Below are 22132 nucleotides of genomic sequence, written 5' to 3'. Positions count from 1 at the left end.
ACCACAATCTCTACGTGCACACGTGCATGCATGTGTCTTCCATGGTCGAACATGCATGCATGCATTTTTTGTTATAGGCCCACAAGCATGTATGTATGTATATACTTGGTCACACGAAGTCCGTTTATGGTTAAGTTTTGATAATTTATGGGGCTAGCTCAGTAGCTCTACATATCTACAGCTCTGACGAGGAGCACATGAACTCAGGACAATGATGAATTTGACTGGAAAACGATGGCTTACATCACTATCGCATGCTTGTATTGAAGAAATCACAAGTACACTCTGAAAATTAAAGTGCCTCCTGTCCCTTACAGTGAGGGGATATCATCCATAACCTTGCAGGATAGTTGCAGAATGTGAGGGGCCGGTCAATCAACAGAATTCAGTCAATAATCAACCGGTGGTTCACATCCCGCCATTATCCAACAAGATTCATCTTGCATTATAGAAAACCTCGTGGTCTTTTCTTTTTAGTTTAGGTTTTGATTTCGATTTAAGAGGGATAGACACATCTCAACGCACTGATTGAGGCCCAAAAAAAAGGTGAAAACTGCATTTACAATATGACATAGGAAGTGAAAATCACTAGAGATTAAACACAGAAAAACTCAAGGGTCATGTGATTCTACTTTATTGAGATATAAGAATCTGTTTGGAAATGGAGATGGTAGTACAGAATACATACATACATACGTGTTACATGATGTACAATTATGTCCGTTGGTGGTTTGCGCGTCCATCCTACCAATTCGGGAGCTTACATACTGTGATTTTAAAATCAATAGAGAAACAAATTTTCCCTATATCGTACATGCTAATTCTAAATACGAAAAAACTTGTAATACATATGTTTCTTCGTTTTCATGGGGACTGACAATTGATGTTAGCAATCAATACAATCACTGGTGTGTTCCCGGGCGATTTTGCTTCCCACTCTTCTTCAGAGATATCTGCGTCGAAATCCCACACGAAATTAGTTGTTTCTACCATTAGATGTTTGTGACAGGTGAAGTTACTTGATGCCATGGAAGAATTAGGGACCCATAACTAACACCCTAGCAACTAAATAATGATTAAATGACAACCGATGTGCACAAGAAGGTGAAGGCTCAGTTTGGATTACCAAGAGAAGATCCTCATCGGTACCAAAGGATTTGCGGGCTTCTTCTAAGCACGTTGAGGAGATCCTCTCATTTTTCCTGCAGTTACCAGAGTGTAATCTTTTATAAGCTAGAAAGAATTTGGGAACACAATCAAAGTGTTCACCGTGCCTAGAGAATGCAAATGTAAGCACACATGCATGTAAATCTCGTATCGAAGACTATTGACATAAACAAAACTCATTGAGGGCATGCTTACTCACCAGGAATGGGTATGGAAGGTATGGGTATCATCCCCATTCCTGAAATATCCTGCGTTTACTATCACACGAGGAATAAAAAATAAGTGGGCCCCGCATCAAAATCATTTATCCCTTGCCTAATCAACCAGGTATCATATCACCAAGGAGGGGGTAGTTTATCCCGTACCTGAACAACCATGTCTTTCCCCATTCTAAGTAAGGAAACATGGGATGAATGATAATGACCATAGGGTTTGACTTCTTCAGCACTATTGGCTATATGCAAGCATAATGCAGCCTTTCCGAGTAACATTTGCAGCCTTAATACAGAACATCTCGAAATAATACCAGGTGCGGGAGACTCAATTAATCAAGATTCAGAAGATCAAATTTCACCCCGACCATCAATAGGTTTAGCCGGTGGATATCGGATCTTCTTAACTATTCTTATGGTGGAGTACCACTCACACAAGTTGCTAGACTTTAAACCCAATAGCAGGAATGTCATAGGGTGATGAACATAGTGTAAATAATAAAATTAACTTAGTTTTATGTGATGGGTAGATTGGGAATCATGATGAACGAAGACTTTAGAAATCATGAAAGCTGGATTGTCTCCTATCCTCTCTAAGAGGTTTGACAAACTTAAACTTATCACGCGATGGGTTTTCATAACTCATCACTCAAATCTTTCTACTAAGTATAACTTATTAGTCAAGGCAGGAAGTGTTGAATTTGTTTGCCTGTCAAACTCATAATACTCCACAAAATGTAAGAAATTGTTGGAGTCAGGTAATCTCCAAATTGATATCATCATGCTTTATACCAGTGAGAAAGCTAAACACGAACGAAGATGACCCAACGGCATCAATAGAAGATAAGGTAACAGATTTTCTTCTTCTTTCCCAAAAAAGAAGGGAAAAGAAAAAAAACCTGTAATGAAGATAATACCTTGAACAGGCCGGATCTCTAATTTCAAACTCATCTGCAGTAGTGTCATACCCACATATGACGACATAGTGACCTACAAAAGACAATAATAATAATCAGTAATCAATTCATCTAAAGACATAAACTTCTGAAGGTTGTGACTGGGAGCAGAAGTGAATAATCAGGACGTGCAAAAAGATACTTCATCCCAGCATTTACTTTATTTATTATTATTAAGGGGAGGGGGAAAGGTTTGAAATTATTACAATAATTTATGGGAGGGGGGATTTTTGAACCCAAGACGCATGGGTAGAAACCCAACAACCTATCCACTAGGATATTGGACCATATACATCATCCCAGCATAGAGCATGCCTTTAAGTTTAATTATAATTCCATAAATTGTTCATTCAGAAGAGCTGGGGAAATCATGTTGGAGAAACATCCTATAGGAATTAGCTCATTGCTAACCACCGTTCTCACTTTTTGGAAATGGAATGACATTAACATGAATTACAGGCCTACGAGCTATGTTATCACGGTTCTGAACACAAGAGGTCATCCAACCTGTCTTGCTAAGCTTAAATAATATGTGCAGAAAGATGCTTACAATCTCCAGGATAATATAGGTGCTAAAGTAAATTTTGACTAGGAGTTAAGCTAACACAAGCATGAGCTTGTCATTTTTCATGTATTTATGTCCCGTTTTCCTTTCTTTTTGTCAACTAGTCTAGTACATATACAACATAGATATCCTCCGCCCCCCCCCCCCGGGGGTCTCCCCCCAAAAAAAACAAAAGAAAGCACAATCATGTCATACTCAATACTGAGGTGGCGAAAAACTTTTTAGTTCAGATTATTGCAGCACCAGGGTAACTAAAAGTAAAAGTCCTACCTGTGTAACCAGAGTTGCTTACACAATAGTCTGAGACGAAAACATCGTCCGGAGAAGACCTACTGTGACAAAATTTTGACAGAAATATTTTTCCATTAGCCCAGTAAGACTTGATCATATATGTCATACATTATTGCAAGCAGTAAAGAACAGTTATCAATCAAAGGGGAAGAAAGAAAGAAGGGAAAGCGAGAAGTTTGAACCTCAATTTATACTGATCAACCAAAACAATGGCAATGTACTTCCCGGACAAAATCGAGAAACAAATTTCTTCTCGACTGATTGATCTGCGCTGTAAGCAAAAGAAGGAAGGTTTATTGCCTTGTTCTAAGAAAATTATAAGTAAAAAGGATGTCTGGCTCTTAATTTGGGAAGAGGTAATCAAGAACTGAAATGAGCAGCTAGCAATTATACCTGTATATTAATTCCGGCTTCTAGTGCTTTTTGAAATAGATTATCAACTCGCTCCAGATCATTAGGTAATTGCTCCTGCAGAATAAATCTAATTATTTGAAACTTTTATGCGCATCAAGATTTGAAAAGACAAGCTCACAAGTATATGAACTAGGAAAAGTGATACGACAGTCTTTGAAAAGACAAGCTCATTTCTTTTACATATACCAAACGCAATAAGTAGCATTACTCGTACTCATGCAGTTTTAGGTGACACTCATTGGTAAATATTCAAAGTTCGGCTAATGCCAGGAAATCGTGACAGACAATGATCTTGTCTATATGCAGTTTGGGTCCTCGTTGTCATATGATATATGCATCTATAATTGATAGACAATTAGGCTAAGACGTGCATTCCAGAATCCAGATCTTGCAAACAACCAATACAATCTAGTTCATACTAACCAACACCAAATACTGTCAACTAAAACTTATCCATCTTAAGAGTAAAATCACCTTGTAAAATGTCTCGCCAGAATAATTAGGGTTTGCTCCAAATGTCACAGTGTAGTAGGAAAAACTAATAGAGAACTTCTGTAGTAAAAATGCTAGATCAACGGTCCAAATGCTGCAAACAAGATGTAAGCACTCAGTTATACCAGAAACTTTTCACGTAAGCACATGTTGAATATGTCACTGATGAAACAAGTATAAGTCTAACTACAAATTTTTAGCAACAAGAAGGTATCAAACATTTTTACATACTCCATAACCATTCCAACTTCACACAAACATACCTAGGATGCTCCATAGCTATTCGAACTTCACACAAAAAATATTTATTTGTATACAAGAAGAAACATAAAGTCATCTGTTGGTTGAAAAGTGAATGAGAAAAAACAACTAGTGTTGCATGTTACTTGTTTCTGTATCAGAATACATACGGTATAGCCACAGCATGCGCTTCTGTAAATAAAACCTTTAGGAAAAAAATAAACTGATATAGTAATTCAAGTTAAACTCTAGCGGCTTCAACATTAGATCGAGGATGGACTTTTATTCATCTGCACTTTTTCACCAATCGTCAAACTCATAATCCTATAAACATCAATCAATTTATAAAGGACAATACTCAAAGGAAAGTACAAAACAGACCTTCTGTAATAAATATGCTAGATCAACGGTCCAAATGCTGCAAACGATATGTCAGCATTCAGATATAACAGAAACTTTTCATATAAGTTTGTATTGAATATGTAACAGATGTATCAAGTATTAACTCTAGTCTCTAGCTGAAACTTTTGGTAACAAGAAAGGTATCAAGCATTCATATGATATCCCACCTAGAATATTCATTTCCGTAACATACAGCATGTCCTCGTAAATAAGACCTTCTAAGAAAGAGTAGATTAATACAGCAATACAATAAAAGGCTAGTTTTTTCGAGGAATGGATTTTATTCGTCTACACATTCTATCTTCACCAATCACAAAACCCATAATGCTATAAACATTGATAATTTCTAAAGAACAAATTCTCAAAGGAAAGTACATGACAGTGGTAAAGGAGGAAATGAAGTTCTGACTCTATAAAGAAGGGAACACCTATTTGTGTGACACAGCTCTGCCAATGTCTGAATATCGCAGTTGTCTATGCCAAGGGTCCGAAAGACCATAAGAACGCAGGCAAGGCCGCAATCCCAAGAATCTTGCTGGTTTATGTGCGGGACCTATAAGCACCAGGACACCTAAACAAATTAAAACTAACAATACGATTTGATTGGAATCCATATACTGTTATCAGGGTACATACTGAAAACAGTTGTAATTTCAATGTAGATAATCAATAAGAAAGGTAGCGACAGAATCACAATACACTCACTTCAACAAAGTGCGAGCAGGGCAACGGATGTTCACATGGGTAGGGTTCTACCATGCCTGAATGTTCTCCATTCGATACATCTTCATCTTCTGTCTTAAGAATCTTATTGAATAAAAAATACGAAGGCCACATGTGTGAGCCACTTCGCTAAGGGTTTTCACCCCGCTACACTAAATCTCAGATATTTAGATAATCAAAGTGGTTATTTCACTTGGTTATCCCAGTAACAAAGTTCCCCAAAAATCTTTAAAGGGTATATTATATAATTATATATCTCCGCAACCTGTTGCATTTTGAACATAGAAATATATCAGGTTTCCGAACTAAACAACAAAGAGGAATGAAAGATTAATTTCTCCAACCACGAAAATAAATGCCGTAATCAAACAACATTCGTACTTTGCCAGGGCATGATGTATGAAAGACTATTACAGATTCAGTTAGGCTATTTAGGACTGCTTCTGTGGGAAGCACTTCTGCTCATAACCGCTTTTTCTATAAGTACTTTTATATAGAAACACATTGAAATTCTTTTTAGAAGTCCATGTGCTTCTTAAGCTTTTCTTCCAAACATATTCAGAAAGCGCTTTTAGCCCTTCCAGAAGCAGTCCCAAACAGGCCCTTAATTCTAAGCCAACTCAGGCAGAATCAAGCTGAGCTTGGACAGTCTCATCCATGAATCAAATCAAGCTGAGCTGCGACCCCATTTGCATTCAATTATTCAGTTCAAATGGAAAACCAGGGTTTCTGATTTGGAAAGAAGCTATTGGATGCTCACAAGAACGTAGCTTTACACATGGTAACGAATCTGACGCGAAAACCCATAAAATATAACCAATCAATTTCCATAAATTTGATTAAATTTCCAGTTTCCGCAATCAAAACGGACAAAAAAAAAAAAAACAGCATCACCAATAATTGAGCTCAATAATTCATCAAAAACGACATTAAAGCTCAATACTTTGCAATCCGAGGTATCAAAACGAAAGCAATGGTCAGAGGCAAAGCAATCCAACCGCAAGTTTCAGATCAAAATCCAATCATTTCATAAAACAGATGGAAAAGCGAATGATGTAAAAAGACATGACCTTTGACGGAAAAGACGACAGAAGCGGAAAGGCGGGCAGAGTTCCAAGGAATCCTTGTCTGGCTGGTTATGTCCTTGTCCGATTCGATCCTGCCCGGAAAAACATTCAGATTCTAAATTCCATGTCTTGTGTTTTTCAGCTCTTAAATATTTTTGTGTTTTGTTTTGGTTTCTCAAATTGACAAAAACTTGCGGTTTCCTTTTTCTCTTATTTTCGTTTGTCGCCGCCACACAAAAATATTTCATTTGTTTGTTCAAAATAAATATTATATGTATTTCATTTGTGGGGATGAGAAATGTTGGGTTTAATCGCAAATTGACAAGTGGGTTGCAGGAGAGAGAGAGAGGGAGAGGAGGAAGGAAGAAGAAGGCCCAGTGGGTTTTTGTGCTGATGGCTTGGGCTAAAACCTGAAGGAATCGGGATCTCTATATTCTGACATTGTTAGGTAGTACTGGAATACGACAACGTGATATGTATAATTATTTATTTTCTTTATGAAAAAGAAGACAATTGTTGATAGGCTACGGTTATCTACTTTTTTCAGGTCCAGAGAGATTATAGGCTTCAAACCTGGAACCTCCCATATTTTTTTGTTTATTGGGCATCAACAATCTGCGTCTTTACCATTGAGCCACTTGCTATGGTTTGTGATATGAATAGTTCACGTGTTAAAAGTACGTAGACCAATATGATTGATATTTTTTCACATTATTTAACAACGTGACAATATTTCAATGGTGTACAATAGTTACTTGCCTATGAATTCTTGTGACAAATAATTTTTTTTTCTTTGCTAGCAAATAGTTGAGTTATGTAGAGTTTGATTGATTTATGTCGTTGTTAGTTTTTGGTTTTATTTTTTTTCTATATACCCTTTTCCTATGTCTTTCCAACTATCTTTCTTCACTCTTCTATATCTCTTATTTTTCTCATGTATTTCTCATTTATCTCTTTGAAACCCTAAAAATAAAACAATTATCAAACGGATTTATAGTTTTCAACCACCACAGGATGACCCATTGGTTGGGGACAAATTCCATGTTGGTATTCCACACGGCACGTCGTGGGTTAGATTCTCGGTTCTAATGAATCTCACGATGGTAGCTAGAAAAGGCTGAAATGCCTTTATGAGTCTTACCGACCTCTTAAATCTTGGACTGTCGTACATAGATAGTAACATACTATTTATTCTCAATTTTCCCAGATAAGTACATAGTTACATACTATTTATTTTCAATTTTTTCAGAAAAGTAAATATTATTTTGTAACGAGAGAATCCAATGTATTTGAATGAGATAGGCCTACGAACTTCCCCCAGCCTACAAATGAAACCTGCCACAAGTTGTAGAGGGTGTAGCTGAGGACAGTGGGTTTCAGAACAGATCCAATTTGTACGAGACAACCACCTATTCAAATTTAAAGTCTCTGAAATTTATGGCCCAACGTTGAATGCAAAAGGAGGGAAAAATAAAATGAATGCAGAAAGAAAATGCAACTTTTGCGTTTGCGAAAAGCAACCTCAACAAGGCTGGAAAGGCTGTAGCGCATGAGAACCATACAAAAAAGTCAAAGGATATAGCTTTTAGCTTATAGCTTATTGCTTCTGCTTTCACAGTCGCTAACGGCTATTTACAATCCAAAAGACTTTGGTTTTTTGCTACTTTATTTTATTATTTATTGGTTTATTTTGCAGTCGCAACGTGGGGGGATATTTGAACTTTAGTCCTCTTTGTTTTTTTTTTTTTTCAAATTTATTATTATTAAGAAGAGAGAGGATAATTATAAATATTACAATAATTTAAGAGATGAGAAGTTTTGAATACGAAAAGAATAAATAAAAAATTAACACCTCATCTACTAAAGGATTGGACCATATACATCCTTTTCGTCCTTGATCATGTAGTGCTGTGCTCTCCACCATGCAAACCATTCAGTGTGATGAATATGGTGGGGCATTTGCCTTAAGGCCCTCTTCATCCTTTTATGTTGGAGGTTGGGAGTAGGTAGAATTCCACACATATAACTTGGGGGATTTCAAGCAGATGAAACCACCCTTGAATATTTTATAAATCTCATAATATTGGATTCACTAGTAGCTAGGTTTATCCTTCTTCTGTACTACTTTGATGAACAGAACTTGTAGTCTTTATTTATTATGGTAAGACAAGATTTTGCCCACCCAGCAGTTGGGTAAGACAAGGTAGCGCGATGTTGCAAAGGGTTGCAAATTCCCTTTCCTACCCAAAATCAACAGTTATTTTTATCTTTTCTCCTCCATTCAAACCGACTTCACCCAAACTCATTCACTTTACTCAAAATTCTCAATCCCAACTTCTTTCTTTAATCTCTCCAACGCCACCATTGCTAACTCACCAGTCACCAATAAGAAACTTAGGCATTACACCAAGTTTTTATACCTTGCCCACCCAAAGAAAACATCATGAATTAACCGCTATCAATAACATGTCAATAATAAAAAAAACCCTAATAATATTATTAATACATTATCGATAGTATATTAACAATAAAACGGACCAATTTTGTTAAAAACATAAAGGTCAATTGCAGCTAGAAAGTAAAATAGCGTCTCATAAACCGTAGGATTTTCACTTTTTACTAAAATTCAAGCAAAAAGTCCAAAGGGAAGTTCAAAGGTGAATAATATATATATGGATTTTAGTCATTCAACGAGGTGCTTTTTTGTAGCTCATGGACCACTTACCCCCTTAAAAGCGGATAGGAATTGTTTGCCCTTCACTTACCATCCCTTCTCCATTCCTTCCTATTTGAGCGGTCACGGTTAAACCACGTTATAAAATGTTGACGTGGCTTAACCATGACCGCTCAAATAGGAGGGGGATGATAAGTGGAGGGCAGACAATCCCCATCCCTTAAAAGCTACCTTATCGATTCTCAAATCCCATTCATTTGAATTACCAGAGTGCCCTCGCCTAATTACAAAATATTTGTTTACTCTCTTTAAAAAGGCTTTTTATATTAGTACTCCACAAAATAATGGATGCACCCCACAATAAAATTTAATATTAAATGACTTATTTACCCCACTATGCAATGATATTTTTGATCTTATTAGGTTTAAAAAAAAAAATTCTAAATACACCCCAAATCACTTTTAGCGTATTATTTATATTCTCAACTATCAAAACCCTCTCATCCTCCATTGTTGAACAAAACCCTAACCAATGAAACTACAAACATGTTGATTGAGAAAAATTGTTTTTGACGAATGGAACACGAAATCGATGTTTCGAAAGCTTCACATGAGGTAAGATTTCATATTTTCCATTGTTTTAGTGATTTTGATGACATCGATAATTATTTAATCTTACGTTTGCTGAATTAAACTTCTATATTCATATTCATTTTTTAGGGTTCATATTAATCTTGCGTACCCAGTAACATGAGTCGTGTTAGTGCTAGAGTCATATACTACTTTTACAAATTGAGGATAGCCATTCTCCACAGGAACTCCTACACTCAATCTTTTGCCGTTTGTCGGGATCTCCCATGCCTTAGGAACCGAGGCAAAATCTCCGGAATGTATAATAGGTCCAACATTGGATTTAGAAGTTGAACAAGGATCACTTGTGTTTTTCGATTTCAATTTTCTCACAAGTCCACTCTGTGGTGTCCAAAACCCAATTCTTCTTGTTGCATCACCGAACACATTTACCATTTCAAAGACGGATGTTTGTAATTGCCCATCAACAAAACTGAAATCCCCACCAAAGCCTCTAAATTTAGTACCTGACAAGGATTTGCAAAGCTCTGAACCATTTTGGGAGATCCCAATTGTTTCAAGATCATTTGATGAGTTGGTGGAAGCATTAGTCTTTTCATAACCAATTAAAAGTATAAGACTAATATTGATAAGGTGTATATTGAGAATTAAAAATGAATGTTATAAGATTTGAGAAATGTGGGGTATATAGAAAATGTGGGTTGTATTAAGTATGTAGGGTTTATTTAACAATTTGTGGGATGTTAATATAATAAGCCCACAGGGTAGTAACTACGAGCATTATGGTTTCTAGCCACCAAAAGTAAGGTCTTTCAGATTGGCATCACTCTTCACTCTGGTTCCTGACATTTAAAATCAATAGAATTAGTTTATGAGTTTGTTCACCATCAATATGGTCATTCTCTGAAAAATCTTCGTTAAATAAGGATAAAATAAAAAAAATACTCCCAAATTTTTGTCAAATCATTTTGGTTCATTATTTATTAAATTGAAAGTATATTTGTTATTTTGATCTTTATTTAACATAAATTTTTCACGAAGTGATCAAAATACTTGATATGAAAATTTTCTTTTGTGGTCCATAAATGGCAATTAAATTTGCGTTTTGGGTGGTCCAAATTGACAACATTTTTCTTTAGTGGGATTCATACCATATATTATCATTATGTGGGTTGGTCCCTTGTCCCCAACTAATATGCAGGTGAAAGAAAATAAACCAGAGATCATAGATACTTGTTGGGGCCAGGGGCCATGTTAGGTCTGGGTTTTCAGGCTGAATCCCACTTGGGACTTGTTGATTTGATGGCATGGAAGAACAGTTGCAAATTCAGGCTTTGAAGATCATCAAATTTCAACCTTGACCTAACTTTCCTATTCCATATACGTTCATGTACGCTCATGATTTTCGATTTTTCCATTTCTTTGATCAAGATAAAAACAAAGTAAATTCTCAATGGATTTTTCTCCCAATAATTTACTTTATGTGAGTAGCTTGTAGATTCAATTCGATTTTCCAATTATCTCGATAGATTTGTAGTGTATTGGAGAATTGGAAGACCTTTCAACTTGAAAGGGGAATGAATTTTTTATAGGGGCTACTTGACGAACTTGTAAAGCTGTCAGATTAGAAGTTGTCATGTCTGACATGAGTAAAGCCAAACTAACTAACAACTAGGGGGTTTATGTGTGTTTGTGAGGAAGGGTGGGACTATAAGAGAATTGTCCACCCTAAGTACAATGTACCTTCTCAATGGAATTTTCTGCAATGTCGGATGAGTTTTGCGACATAGTTACACATGCAGCCACCTCAATGAATTTATCTCACATTGAAAATTTTCTGTATGACCTAAAGTGACTACAGATTAGGGGTTATGCAGGCTTAACCCTAAAAGCGATCTATGTTCTCATAAAATTTTCTTCAAAGCGAAATGAGCATAACATAGTTGTTAAACATAAACAACCGATCGATTGACACAATAACGATGGTGAACTGGTCACTAACAAATAATACTTATCTACTAAAAGAATGAGTAAAAATTCCTCCTCAAAACACTTTGTTCCCGATTCACAGAAATTTGTACTTATTATTAGAATCGTTCATATTATAATTTACTCTCTAAAAATCATCTCAGCACAAAAAATCAATAAAATATGAGATCATTTAGTCATCAAATTGTATAAAGCATACAGTCGAAATTGATAAAAGTATTACGAGCCGATTATCCATTTGTTACAATTGATTGACTAAATGATTATTATCTTAATTATTTTTTAAATAATCTTACAAACTGAATTTACAATATTAGCATATTCAGTTATAAACGAAGAAATTTTGCCAATAGACCACAAAACATTTGAAGAGGAATTCCTCCTCATTGTTGAGTATTCAAGGATTGTCAGTCACTAATGTGACCAAAGAAAGGTCAGAGGGCAAAATTGTAATTACAAATTAACAAATCCGTACTCCTCCATCTACGTGGTCCTATATTTTATTAATTTTTTTGAACGTATTCTCTACTCAGAGAGAGAGAGAGAGAGAGAGAGAGAGAGAGAGAAAAGAGACGTTAGCATGGCATGTGACAATGAGCAGTTGACTCACCCTTCACTTCAAACTCAAAAATCAAATTTTACGACAAAGATAACATAATCTTCTTCGACCTCGACTGACTGCTTCACTATGTGCACAAAGATAAATTTCAAAACCCACCTCCCAAATCCTCCCAAAACTTCAAGTGCACAAAGCTTTACATTCCAAATCCACGGCAGAAGAAAGCACCTGAGCTAAACGCTGGCTCATTTCCCTTGCTTTCCTTGTGCTGCAGCAGCTCAAGCATTTTCAGAATTCGAAAAGATGGAGTCTTTAACGAGAAAAAGGGAGAACTTGCAGAAGAAAAGAACTGGGTTTGTCAAGTCTTCAGCTAACAACGTCGGTGGAGGAAGCGAGTCACTCACCGATTCGAGCGGCGGAGACTCGAGAGAGACAAGCAGTACCAGCCGATCGAGCCCCCAGACTTCCGGTGAGGAAGTGAAAAGAAAAGGGCCTTCTTCTTCGCCGCCGCCGTTGGGATGGCCGATCAGGAAAGCTGAGCTGTGTAAGAACTCGGTTGCTGATTTGGGTGAAGCTGAACGAAAAGCCCCAGTTGATGACTGCAATTACAAGGACTTGGCTTCCAAAATTGCAGGTCAGATTTTGATTTTCTGCGATTTATTGGTACATTTGGTTGCTGAAAAAAAGTCGTACAAGTTAAAAAAAAATATGCTCAGAATTCAAAATTTTGAACCTTCACCGTGTTTTCAGCTCACTTTTTAGCTGAGCTGCATCAGAAACCAAAAGGGGAATCTAAAAATCCTAAATTTTAAATTTCTTTATATTTTTTATTGGGAAATTCTACTAATTTTCCTTTTTGTAATCGTATTGTAATGTTGGAAATTCAAACAGAGATGGATATGATGAGAGAGAGATTTTCAAAATTGTTGCTTGGAGAAGACATGTCAGGTTGTGGCAAAGGGGTTTGCACAGCGATGGCGATTTCGAATGCCATTACCAATCTCTGTGGTATGCTCATCCTCCCAGCTTCTTTTCAATTTGTAATTCTGTGAAATTGATGTATACTATATCTGTATGGTTCTATTACTTCATGCTGCACTTTATTTTTCAATTAATTATTTTTTCCTTGCACAACATGTAGCTACCATTTTTGGGCAACTGTGGAGATTGGAACCCTTGCCTGCTGAAAAGAAATCAATGTGGAGAAGAGAGATGGAATCGCTAATCTGCGTCACCGACCATATTGTTGAATTGATACCTTCTTGGCAAACATTTCCTGATGGAAAAAAGCTTGAGGTAATCTTTGATTTAGCGTTAATTCTGCTCCCAGTTGTAGTAATATCACATCAAGATGTCTTGTTTAATCTTTCCTTTTTATTTAGGAAGACAGAGAAATGTAAATTGATTTTTCGAACCTTAGATTTTTCACAACCCTAGCTCACCTGACCTAAGCATAATTCTGCTGTTGGTTTTTCTTTCGAATGCCATGACCTAACTTTTTAGGGTCCCCTTCTTTGATGGTTTTCCCAATGAGTTTACAACTCTTTACGGCATGGTAAACAATGTGCAAAATCTAGAATGGAGAATCGGTAGCAAGCATGAACAATCTGTCTTATGTTTTTTGTTTCTTATTGGTGGTACATTCTGCAGGTCATGACTTGCAGGCCACGATCAGATCTATTTATGAATCTTCCAGGGCTGCGTAAGCTAGACAATATGCTTCTTGTGAGTCCAGACCCTGATTGTTTCATAATGTACAGTTTCCCATTTTATAAGTAATTATGAGCTTAGGAGTCTTTGTTGTTTTTCTATCCAGGAAATATTAGATAGTTTCACCAATATGGAGTTCTGGTATGTTGATCAAGGAGTTATGGCCCCTGAAGCAGATGGCTCGGCCTCTTTTCGCAAAACAGTCCAGCGGCAAGAGGAGAAGTGGTGGTTACCTGTACCTCGCGTGGCAGCTGACGGTCTTAGTGAAAGTTCAAGAAAGCAGTTGCAACACACGCGGGAATGCACAAATCAAATACTAAAAGCTGCAATGGCTATCAACAGCATTACTCTTGCAGAAATGGAAGTTCCAGAGTCGTACTTGGAAACTCTTCCCAAGGTTTGCAAACTGAACATTGCACGATACTTTTATGCGAAACTGAAGTGCGCTGTTATAGTTTTTTTTTTTTTTTTTTTCAAATCTTTTAAAATTTACTACTCAATCATGCTTTTTCTAAACACATATAGAAGTTACATAATTATGGTTGATAAATCTAGAGGTGATTTGCACATTTGCATCTAGGAGTAATGATGTGCTGCTTTTCTCTACTCTAAGATTGTAGTTTCATAATCTGACGTTGAAATTCTTATGATGTGTAATCAGAATGGAAGGGCCTGTCTTGGGGACATAATTTACCGATATATTACATCAGACAAATTCTCTCCAGAGTTTTTGCTTGACTGCCTTGACCTGTCCAGCGAACATGTTGCTCTAGAGATTGCAAACCGTGTTGAAGCGTCAATATTTGTCTGGCGTAGACGAACTCACTCAAAGCCCCCACTTTATCCAAACCGCTCCTCCGCAAAGTCATCCTGGGAGATGGTCAAGGACCTAGTGATCGATCTGGACAAGCGAGAATTGCTGGCAGAAAGAGCTGAAAGCTTCCTGCTTTCCTTGAAGCAGCGGTTTCCTTGTCTTACTCAGACTATCTTGGACACCAGCAAGATTCAGTGCAACAAGGTTAGTTTTGCTTCCTTTGAAAAAATTTCCTTGGATTTTGTTTATTTTCTTATATCTTTGTCATAACATTAACACTCCTTGTTTTCAAAATTTTCAGGATGTTGGAAAGTCCATTCTTGAAAGCTATTCAAGAGTTTTGGAAAGCCTGGCATTTAACATTGTGGCTCGTATTGAAGATTTACTATATGTGGACGACTTGGCAAAGCAGACAGATAAACTGTCATCAGTTGCTGCAGTCAGTGTAATTTCTCGCAAGAAGGTCTCGGTTTCATATCCAGTGCCTGCCCCAAGCACTCCTCACAAAAGAGCTTCTGCCACGCCTAACGTATCACCTGCACCTTTAATTAGCCCTGCAAGGGGAGAGAGGACTCCTTTTCTCCGCACCAATAACAAGGACAAGCCTCCCCGACGCAGTTTTGGAGTGAGGAGAGTCTTGACTAATTACCTTGGTGTTGAAACAAAAGCAAGAATCTGCAGCAACACAATGGAAGGGTCAGTTTCGATACCAAACGTACACGGCACAGAAACTTTGGATCGTCTTAAGGACTCCTCGCCCCACCAAAATGGGAGAAAATCAAACGAAGCAGATCGCTGAGGTTTGGCGTATTAAATTATGGTTGTCTCTGGAAGTGGTTGAGGCAAAATGAGCTTCTGAATGATAGAAATAGATAGAAAACCTCTTGGTGGAACCAAGTATTGATACTTCATGAGAGCTAGGGGAGTTTAATGTATTTGTTAAAGTTCCTGGTTATTTATATGTTGGTTTGGATTTGAAATGTAGCTAAAAGGAGAAAAAAATAGAGACATTAGATCGGTCGTTGGAACTTCTGCAGATAGAATATAGCCATGAGATTGCTTGTTTTTTATTTTTATTTTTTATCAAGAGATTGCTTGTTCAATATTTCAAATTAATAACCTCTCTCTCTCTCAAACACAACACAAACCCAAGGCAAAATGAACTCCAAGGTTAAGATTTTTGAACTTAGGACATCCAAATATGTAGATAGAAAGAATTTTCGTTAGTGTGGAAAGTATTATCTTAGCGAGTAAGGAATTGGAGTTTTAGAGAGAGAGAGAGAGAGAGAGAGAGAGAGAGAGAATTGTGCAACTGTATGTGATGATTATATCATCAACATAAACCAATATGAAGGTGATAGTTGTGTCTTTCTTGATGAAGCAACTAGTATCTGATGAAGATGGATAGAAACCCAAGGAAAGAATAGCTCTATAAAAAGCTTCATATTAGGCTCTAAGAGCTAGTTTAAGACCATATAAGGATTTTTTGAGCTTGCAAACATGTGTAGGTTTTGAAGCATCAACAAGGCCAGGAGATTGCACCATATAAACATCCTATTTTAAATGACCATGAAGGAATGCATTGCTAACATCTAGTTGGTGTACAAACCGATCATAATGGACTACAATGGAAAGAAGAATCCTTATGGTTAGTGTTTTAGCCACAGGGCTAAAAGTTTCTGAAAAATCCAAGCCTTTTTGTTGATAGAAGCCCTTAGCAACTAGACGTGCTTTATACATTTCTATAGACCTATCAGCCTTGTGTTTCACTTTGAAGACCCATTTATAACCTAAAAATTGTAAGAAGGGTGATGAGGTACCAAATCCCATGTACCTATGGATTGAATGGCCTGAAACTCAGCTTGCATTTCTGTTATCCAAGGAGCATATTTAAAAGCTTGTAGGTAAGTAGTTGGTGTTGATGGTATCTTGGTGAGTGGATCAACTGAGAAGGAAGATGATGCTTCGTGACTGTGAATACTTTGGGTTTATGAATTCCAGAATTTGGCTCTAGTAATCATAGGATGAGTGTTGTGAGGTGCTTTTGATAAGACAGGTTCCTCAACAATTGAATCAGTGACATGTAGTGATGGTGCAGATGTTGAAGTAACAGATGTAGTGACATGTAGTGATGATGCAGGGGAGGTATTAATATTAGCAGATTCTTGAGATTGAGATACTGCAAGTGAAGAGGTAGATTGTACATGTATAGTCATTGAGATTGAAGAAGCTACATGAGTGGATTTTGACATTGCAAGAGTTGTAGTAACTGAGAAACTGTGATGAAGATGAGGAAAGAAACTCTCATCAAACACAACATGCCTTGAGATGTAAAGCTTCTCAGTGATAGGATCATAACACCTATAACCACTGTGATTTAAACTATATCCCAAAAAAATGCACAGTTTACTTTTTGGTTCTAACTTGTGATTGGAGTAAGGTTTAAGCCATGGATAACAGGCACAACCAAAAGGCTTCAATGTGAGATACTTTGGTGTAGCTTGAAACAATTTTTCCCATGGACTCAAGGATGAAGTCTGTGGAGGCAACTTGTTAATAAGATAAACTGTTGTTTGAAAAGCTTCAACCCAAAATTTAAGAGGTAAACCACTTTGAGAAAGTAAGGTCCTGCCCATTTCTACAACATATCGATGTTTCCTCTCAGCACACCCACTTTGTTCAAGTGTGTGAGGACAACTCAGTTGATGTGTAATGTCTTGACCATTAAAGAAACCCTAAAGTACTTTGTTTAAAAACTCACCCCCTGAATCTGATCTCAAACATTGAACTTTAGATGCAAACAATGTTTGAACTTTGAGAATGAAAGTTTTAAGTATTGAAGCAACATTTGATTTAAGAAACAAAGGGTACAACCAACTGTATTTTGTGAAATCATCCACTAGTATTAAGTATAATTTGTAACTAGTACAAGAAGAGGTAAGAGAAGGCCCCCATACATTGGTATGAACCGAATGAAGTGGTTTAACAGAGTTACAAGGTAACACATAAAATGGAAGCTTAGAAGATTTTCCCATTCGACAAGCTACACAAATTGGAAATTTATTTACTAGACCAATTACAGGTAAATGATGAGTTTGTAAAATAGAATGTAAAACTGCACTAGAAGGGTATCCAAGCCTTCTATGCCAGAGATGAATATCGGCCTTTGCAACCATCAACGCACGAGGATACACTGTTATTCTAGAAGATCCATTGGAAGTTGTCTAGTAGAATGGATAAAAACCACCTTCACTGGGGCCCTGGAAGAGCATATTCCTAGTTCTTAGATCCTTGATATAGAATCCAAAATGATCAAAAGTTAGAAAGCACCAGTTATCATGGATAAATTTGTACACAGATAACAAATTATGAGAAGCTTTTGGCACAAGTAAGATATCTCTAAGTCTAAAAGCTGCATTAGATATGGGTATAAAAGCATGACGAATATGAGATATACCCATAACTTTACCATTACCAACAAATAACTGCTTACTGCCAGTGTAAGGAATAACATAATTGAGAGAAGAAGGATCTGGAGTAACATGATGGGAAACACCATTGTTTGTAATCTAATAATTGGGTGTAGGATTAGTTACTGCTGACATAGCTATGGGAGAATAACCCGAAAACTGATGGTTGCCAAAGAATTGATTGTTGCCAGAAGTCATTGAAGAAGCAAATTGAGATAGGCGAAAACAATAAGGAGCTTGATGACCATGCTGATTACAAAACTGACATGGAATTGATTTCCCAGAGAAGAAAGACGATTGACTAGACTGGAATCCACCAGATCAAGATGGACCAGTACCAAGAATTCCACCAGTTTGAGTAATAAAGCAATTTCTGCCAAAATTGTGATTTTGAATAAATTTGTTGCGATTCTAATTGTGTCCCCGATAATTCCCTCAGAATCCAGAGTTATGACCAAAATTATTTGAAGATTAAGCATCATGAGCATGAAATACAGTAGATGAATTTGATGTAGTCCATCGAGTTTTACGCTTTTAAAGGGAAATTTCCTTGCTCAAAAGTAAACCATGAAGTTCATCAGAAGTAATTGATTCATTTCTGGTTTCAATAGAATCAACAAATGATTTGTAATCATCAGAAGGCCATAAAGAATATAAGCTACTAGATCAGACTAAAAAATTGGTTCACCTGCAGCAGCCAATTTGTCAGAAATTTCTTTAATTGAATTGAGGTGATCAATCATAGAAGGATCGCCTTTTTGGATTGTCTGAATCTTAGCACGAAGACTGTGAATGTGTGTGCAAGAAGCTCTAAGAAATTATTTTTCCAGAGAGAGCCACAGAGATCTGGAATCATTAATTCCAATAGTTAGAGGGAGAAGATCTTTAGAGAGAGTCGAATTTATCCAAATCATCAAGATTTGATCTCACTTACACCAAATTTCATGTGCAGAATTGAAAACACAAAGTCCAGCAGAGTCAAGAACAAATTAAGAGGGACATAAGTCTGTGCCATCGATAAACCCTAAAAGCTTAAGTTGCTTTAGAACTGGAAGAAATAAGCTGCACTAAGGGATGTAGTTATGATGATTCAGCTTCGTCGGAACCATTCCGACGATATTCTGAATGGTGATAGATGCAATCAGAGCTAGTAAAGGATTAGAAACTTCAGCGTGAGGAGCATAGGCTGAGGAATTCGCAGGAGAAGAAGAATTGGAGGAGTTCATTGATGTAGTCATAGCGGAATCTCATAGAGAATTGAAGAGAAAAGTAGGAAATGATCTGTTTGGCAAGAGAGAAAGTGCAAGAAAATCAAGAACATGGAAGTGGGAGATCAACGTCGGTGAACTCCGACGATGATACCATGTGGAAAGTATTATCTTAGCAAGTAAGGAATTGGAGTTTTAGAGAGAGAGAGAGAGAGAGAGAGAGAGAGAGAGAGAGAGAGAGAGAGAGAGAGAGAGAGAGAGAATTGTGCAACTGTATTTCATTAGATTGTGATTAGGTGTACATTGAGTATTTCTACATAAATACAAAATCTAACTAATGTGTTGACTCAACACTACCTTAACTAACATATACACTGAGATACTAATCTGGTGTTTTACACCTTTGATAAGATTGTGAACCTTCATTACTCCTAATAGTTAGGTACGAAGATTGACTTTTAAATCAACAACTAAGTAGCTAATGAAGGTCCTATCTATGGTATCCTCTATAATTAGAAACAATAAAAATTTAAAATTACTTTGAAAAGGTGAAGAAAACTTGAAATAAAAATAAAATTTTACAACGAAAGAGTGAAACAAAATTGGTTTAAATATTGTGAAAACAACCAAGAGAACAACAAGATCGTTGTAGTAGAATGTGTATATCCCGCTTGTCATGCAGGTGACCCAAGTTTCATCCCCGGCGACAACGCGTATTCTGCTGGGTGACGTTCCATTCTCCAAATAAATTGAGTCTCCATGGCAGCCTACTTACGCCTTCGATTGGTAAGCCCTAAATTCCGACCTTCTCCTTCATCTTCTTCCTGCTGTTTTTTCACCTACATGGTTCTAATCAATCCATCTTCTATCTATCCCATTTGGCTCTGTCTTCCTTCACTCCCACAAATTTTTAGACCTGTAATTACTTCCCTTTTTCGTTTTTTGCGGGTTAATTGGATGGAGCGTAGAGCTCCGACTCGGGTGTTTACACCACTACCATCCACTTGTCTGTCGTTCTCGGCGCTGTTACTTGTGGGATTTTCCACTGGCTTCCTTTCCTTGGTGGTTGCGATTTGGATATTTGTGGTTCTTGTTGCAGGTAGGTGGAGTTTTCTTCTTTTCGTTTATGGGGCTTTGCCTTGTTGGATCTTCGGCGTTTGCAAGGGAAGCTGGTTTGTTGTTGATGGTTGGTGCTCCAGCGGCGACAGAGGAAACCGGCTGCTCGGTTTTTCCGTTTTGGGCCCCAAAGTTTGAGTTGGGCTTTTTTTTGTAGTTGCTATGGAGGTTTATATCTTTGTTTTGTGCTTTTATTGTAAGTGGGCCTACATCTATGTATATGTGTGTGCTTGGTAATAATATTTGGAAAAAAAAAAAAAAAGATGTGGAAGAACCGATTGGACCAACCAGACAGTAGAAAGATAGGAACCACTGGATCAATCTTAAGGTTCAAGTTTGAAAACAAAATTTATTTCAACATTTATTAATTAGAGCCAACAATAAATCAAAAGCCACATGTTTTATTTAAAAAGGACATAAGATAGGTGTCAAACTTTAATTCGTGGGGAAACTAAAAAAAAAAAATTATTGTGTCCGAAACAGCCGTGGTAATCATTTGTGAAAGACTTATTTTCAAGTTTTAATTTTTTAACACGAGTATTTTACCACTTATATAATTACACATGTATGCCGTTTCGTGTTTCAAGTACATTAAAAAATCTATTGTAAAAAAGGAGCCATGTGAAAATTGCTCCCCTAAAGAGCTACCCCATCTACAACGACAACATGAACAGCTTTTGAAAATAAGTTGAATTATTGACCAAAACAATACAAAAATATATTGATTTCAAGCTAGTTTAAAGTTGGGTGCTTTGGTTTCATTACAAATACTCCCTCAACTCTGTACAATTCAACCAACAAACCCACAACTTCAGCCCCTCAACTCTCAGTTTAAAGTTGGGTGCTTTGGTTTCACTACAAATACTCCCTCAACTCTCAATTTCATGCACAACTTCAGCCCCAGTTTCCTTTGATGGCTTCCCCCAATGCATTACAAAAAAAAAACTTGGAGTAGGATTCTCTTTCCCCTTCCCTCCTCTTTCCTCCTCTCCTTTCACACTTTCCATTTTGTACGTCTCTTGCTATTAAAAAATTAATATAAGATGTTGAAGTGACTTAATCATGACCGTCCAAATAGGAAGGAATGAAGGGGAGAAAAAACAAGTGAGGAGAGAATCTTACTCCAAAAAACTCGGTCTACCATTCCAATCTTTGATTCCATTTATATCCCTCAAAACACCTCATATGATACCATTTTGCATGCACGCATCAACGACCTCGTATATTCTACACCTAAAACTCCAAACCTTTGGCCATAATCGATCTCGAGAGTGTATCCCACATTCAAGCAACCATTCTTTTTGAAAAACATAATGGATTGCAAATTAAAACCCGAAGCGGCGGCCATGCTTTGAGAGCATATCGTACGTGTCGGATGTGCCCTTTGTCATGATTGACATGTTCATCCATCTTATTTCCATTGATGTCAATGTTGGCGATGGGAGCGTGTGGGTTAAGGTCGGAGCTCTTCT

General features: G+C 37.0%; 2 protein-coding genes across 6 annotated transcripts; one reads left to right on the top strand and one right to left on the bottom strand.

The window, feature by feature from the left end:
• Positions 1-611: 611 nt before the first annotated feature.
• LOC137735020 (guanylyl cyclase 1) lies at positions 612-6816 on the bottom strand. Of its 5 annotated transcripts, none has more exons than XR_015964104.1 (10): positions 6533-6816; positions 5445-5727; positions 5168-5292; positions 4080-4191; positions 3585-3659; positions 3374-3462; positions 3171-3229; positions 1367-2369; positions 1127-1202; positions 612-953 (listed from the first exon to the last, which is right to left on the bottom strand). XR_015964104.1 is itself a non-coding variant. In XM_068474375.2 (10 exons), the coding sequence occupies exons 2-10, from the start codon at positions 5574-5576 to the stop codon at positions 903-905; spliced, it is 795 nt and encodes a 264-aa protein (XP_068330476.1). In that variant the 5' UTR covers positions 5577-5727; positions 6533-6805; the 3' UTR covers positions 612-902. The 5 variants fall into 5 exon arrangements, 2 of the variants coding, with proteins under 2 accessions (XP_068330476.1, XP_068330477.1); XR_015964103.1 differs by having other exon boundaries at positions 3171-3232; positions 6533-6810; XM_068474375.2 differs by having other exon boundaries at positions 2297-2369; positions 3171-3232; positions 6533-6805.
• Positions 6817-12310: 5494 nt separating this feature from the next.
• Positions 12311-15936, top strand: LOC137734833 (rop guanine nucleotide exchange factor 7). The gene is made up of 7 exons (XM_068474129.2): positions 12311-12976; positions 13234-13350; positions 13484-13638; positions 13993-14067; positions 14159-14449; positions 14714-15070; positions 15168-15936. The coding sequence occupies exons 1-7, from the start codon at positions 12646-12648 to the stop codon at positions 15663-15665; spliced, it is 1824 nt and encodes a 607-aa protein (XP_068330230.2). The 5' UTR covers positions 12311-12645; the 3' UTR covers positions 15666-15936.
• The last annotated feature ends 6196 nt before the right edge of the window (positions 15937-22132 follow it).

This window comes from Pyrus communis, chromosome 7 (assembly GCF_041283825.1).
Source record: "Pyrus communis isolate YQ-2024b chromosome 7, ASM4128382v1, whole genome shotgun sequence".
In the NCBI taxonomy this organism is placed as follows: domain Eukaryota; kingdom Viridiplantae; phylum Streptophyta; class Magnoliopsida; order Rosales; family Rosaceae; genus Pyrus; species Pyrus communis.
This window is presented reverse-complemented; position numbering and strand designations above follow the sequence as displayed.

Bases quoted from the DNA above. Each gene is read 5' to 3' on its own strand.
- LOC137735020 (XM_068474375.2), bottom strand. From the start codon at position 5,576: ATGTGGCCTTCGTATTTTTTATTCAATAAGATTCTTAAGACAGAAGAT. The intron at 3,233-3,373 runs GTTCAAACTTCT...ATTTTGTCACAG, and splicing joins GTTGATCAGTATAAATTGAG to TAGGTCTTCTCCGGACGATG. The intron at 2,370-3,170 runs GTAGGACTTTTA...TGTCTTTTGTAG, and splicing joins AAGCAACTCTGGTTACACAG to GTCACTATGTCGTCATATGT.
- LOC137734833 (XM_068474129.2), top strand. From the start codon at position 12,646: ATGGAGTCTTTAACGAGAAAAAGGGAGAACTTGCAGAAGAAAAGAACT. The intron at 12,977-13,233 runs GTCAGATTTTGA...AAATTCAAACAG, and splicing joins CTTGGCTTCCAAAATTGCAG to AGATGGATATGATGAGAGAG. The intron at 13,351-13,483 runs GTATGCTCATCC...CACAACATGTAG, and splicing joins TGCCATTACCAATCTCTGTG to CTACCATTTTTGGGCAACTG.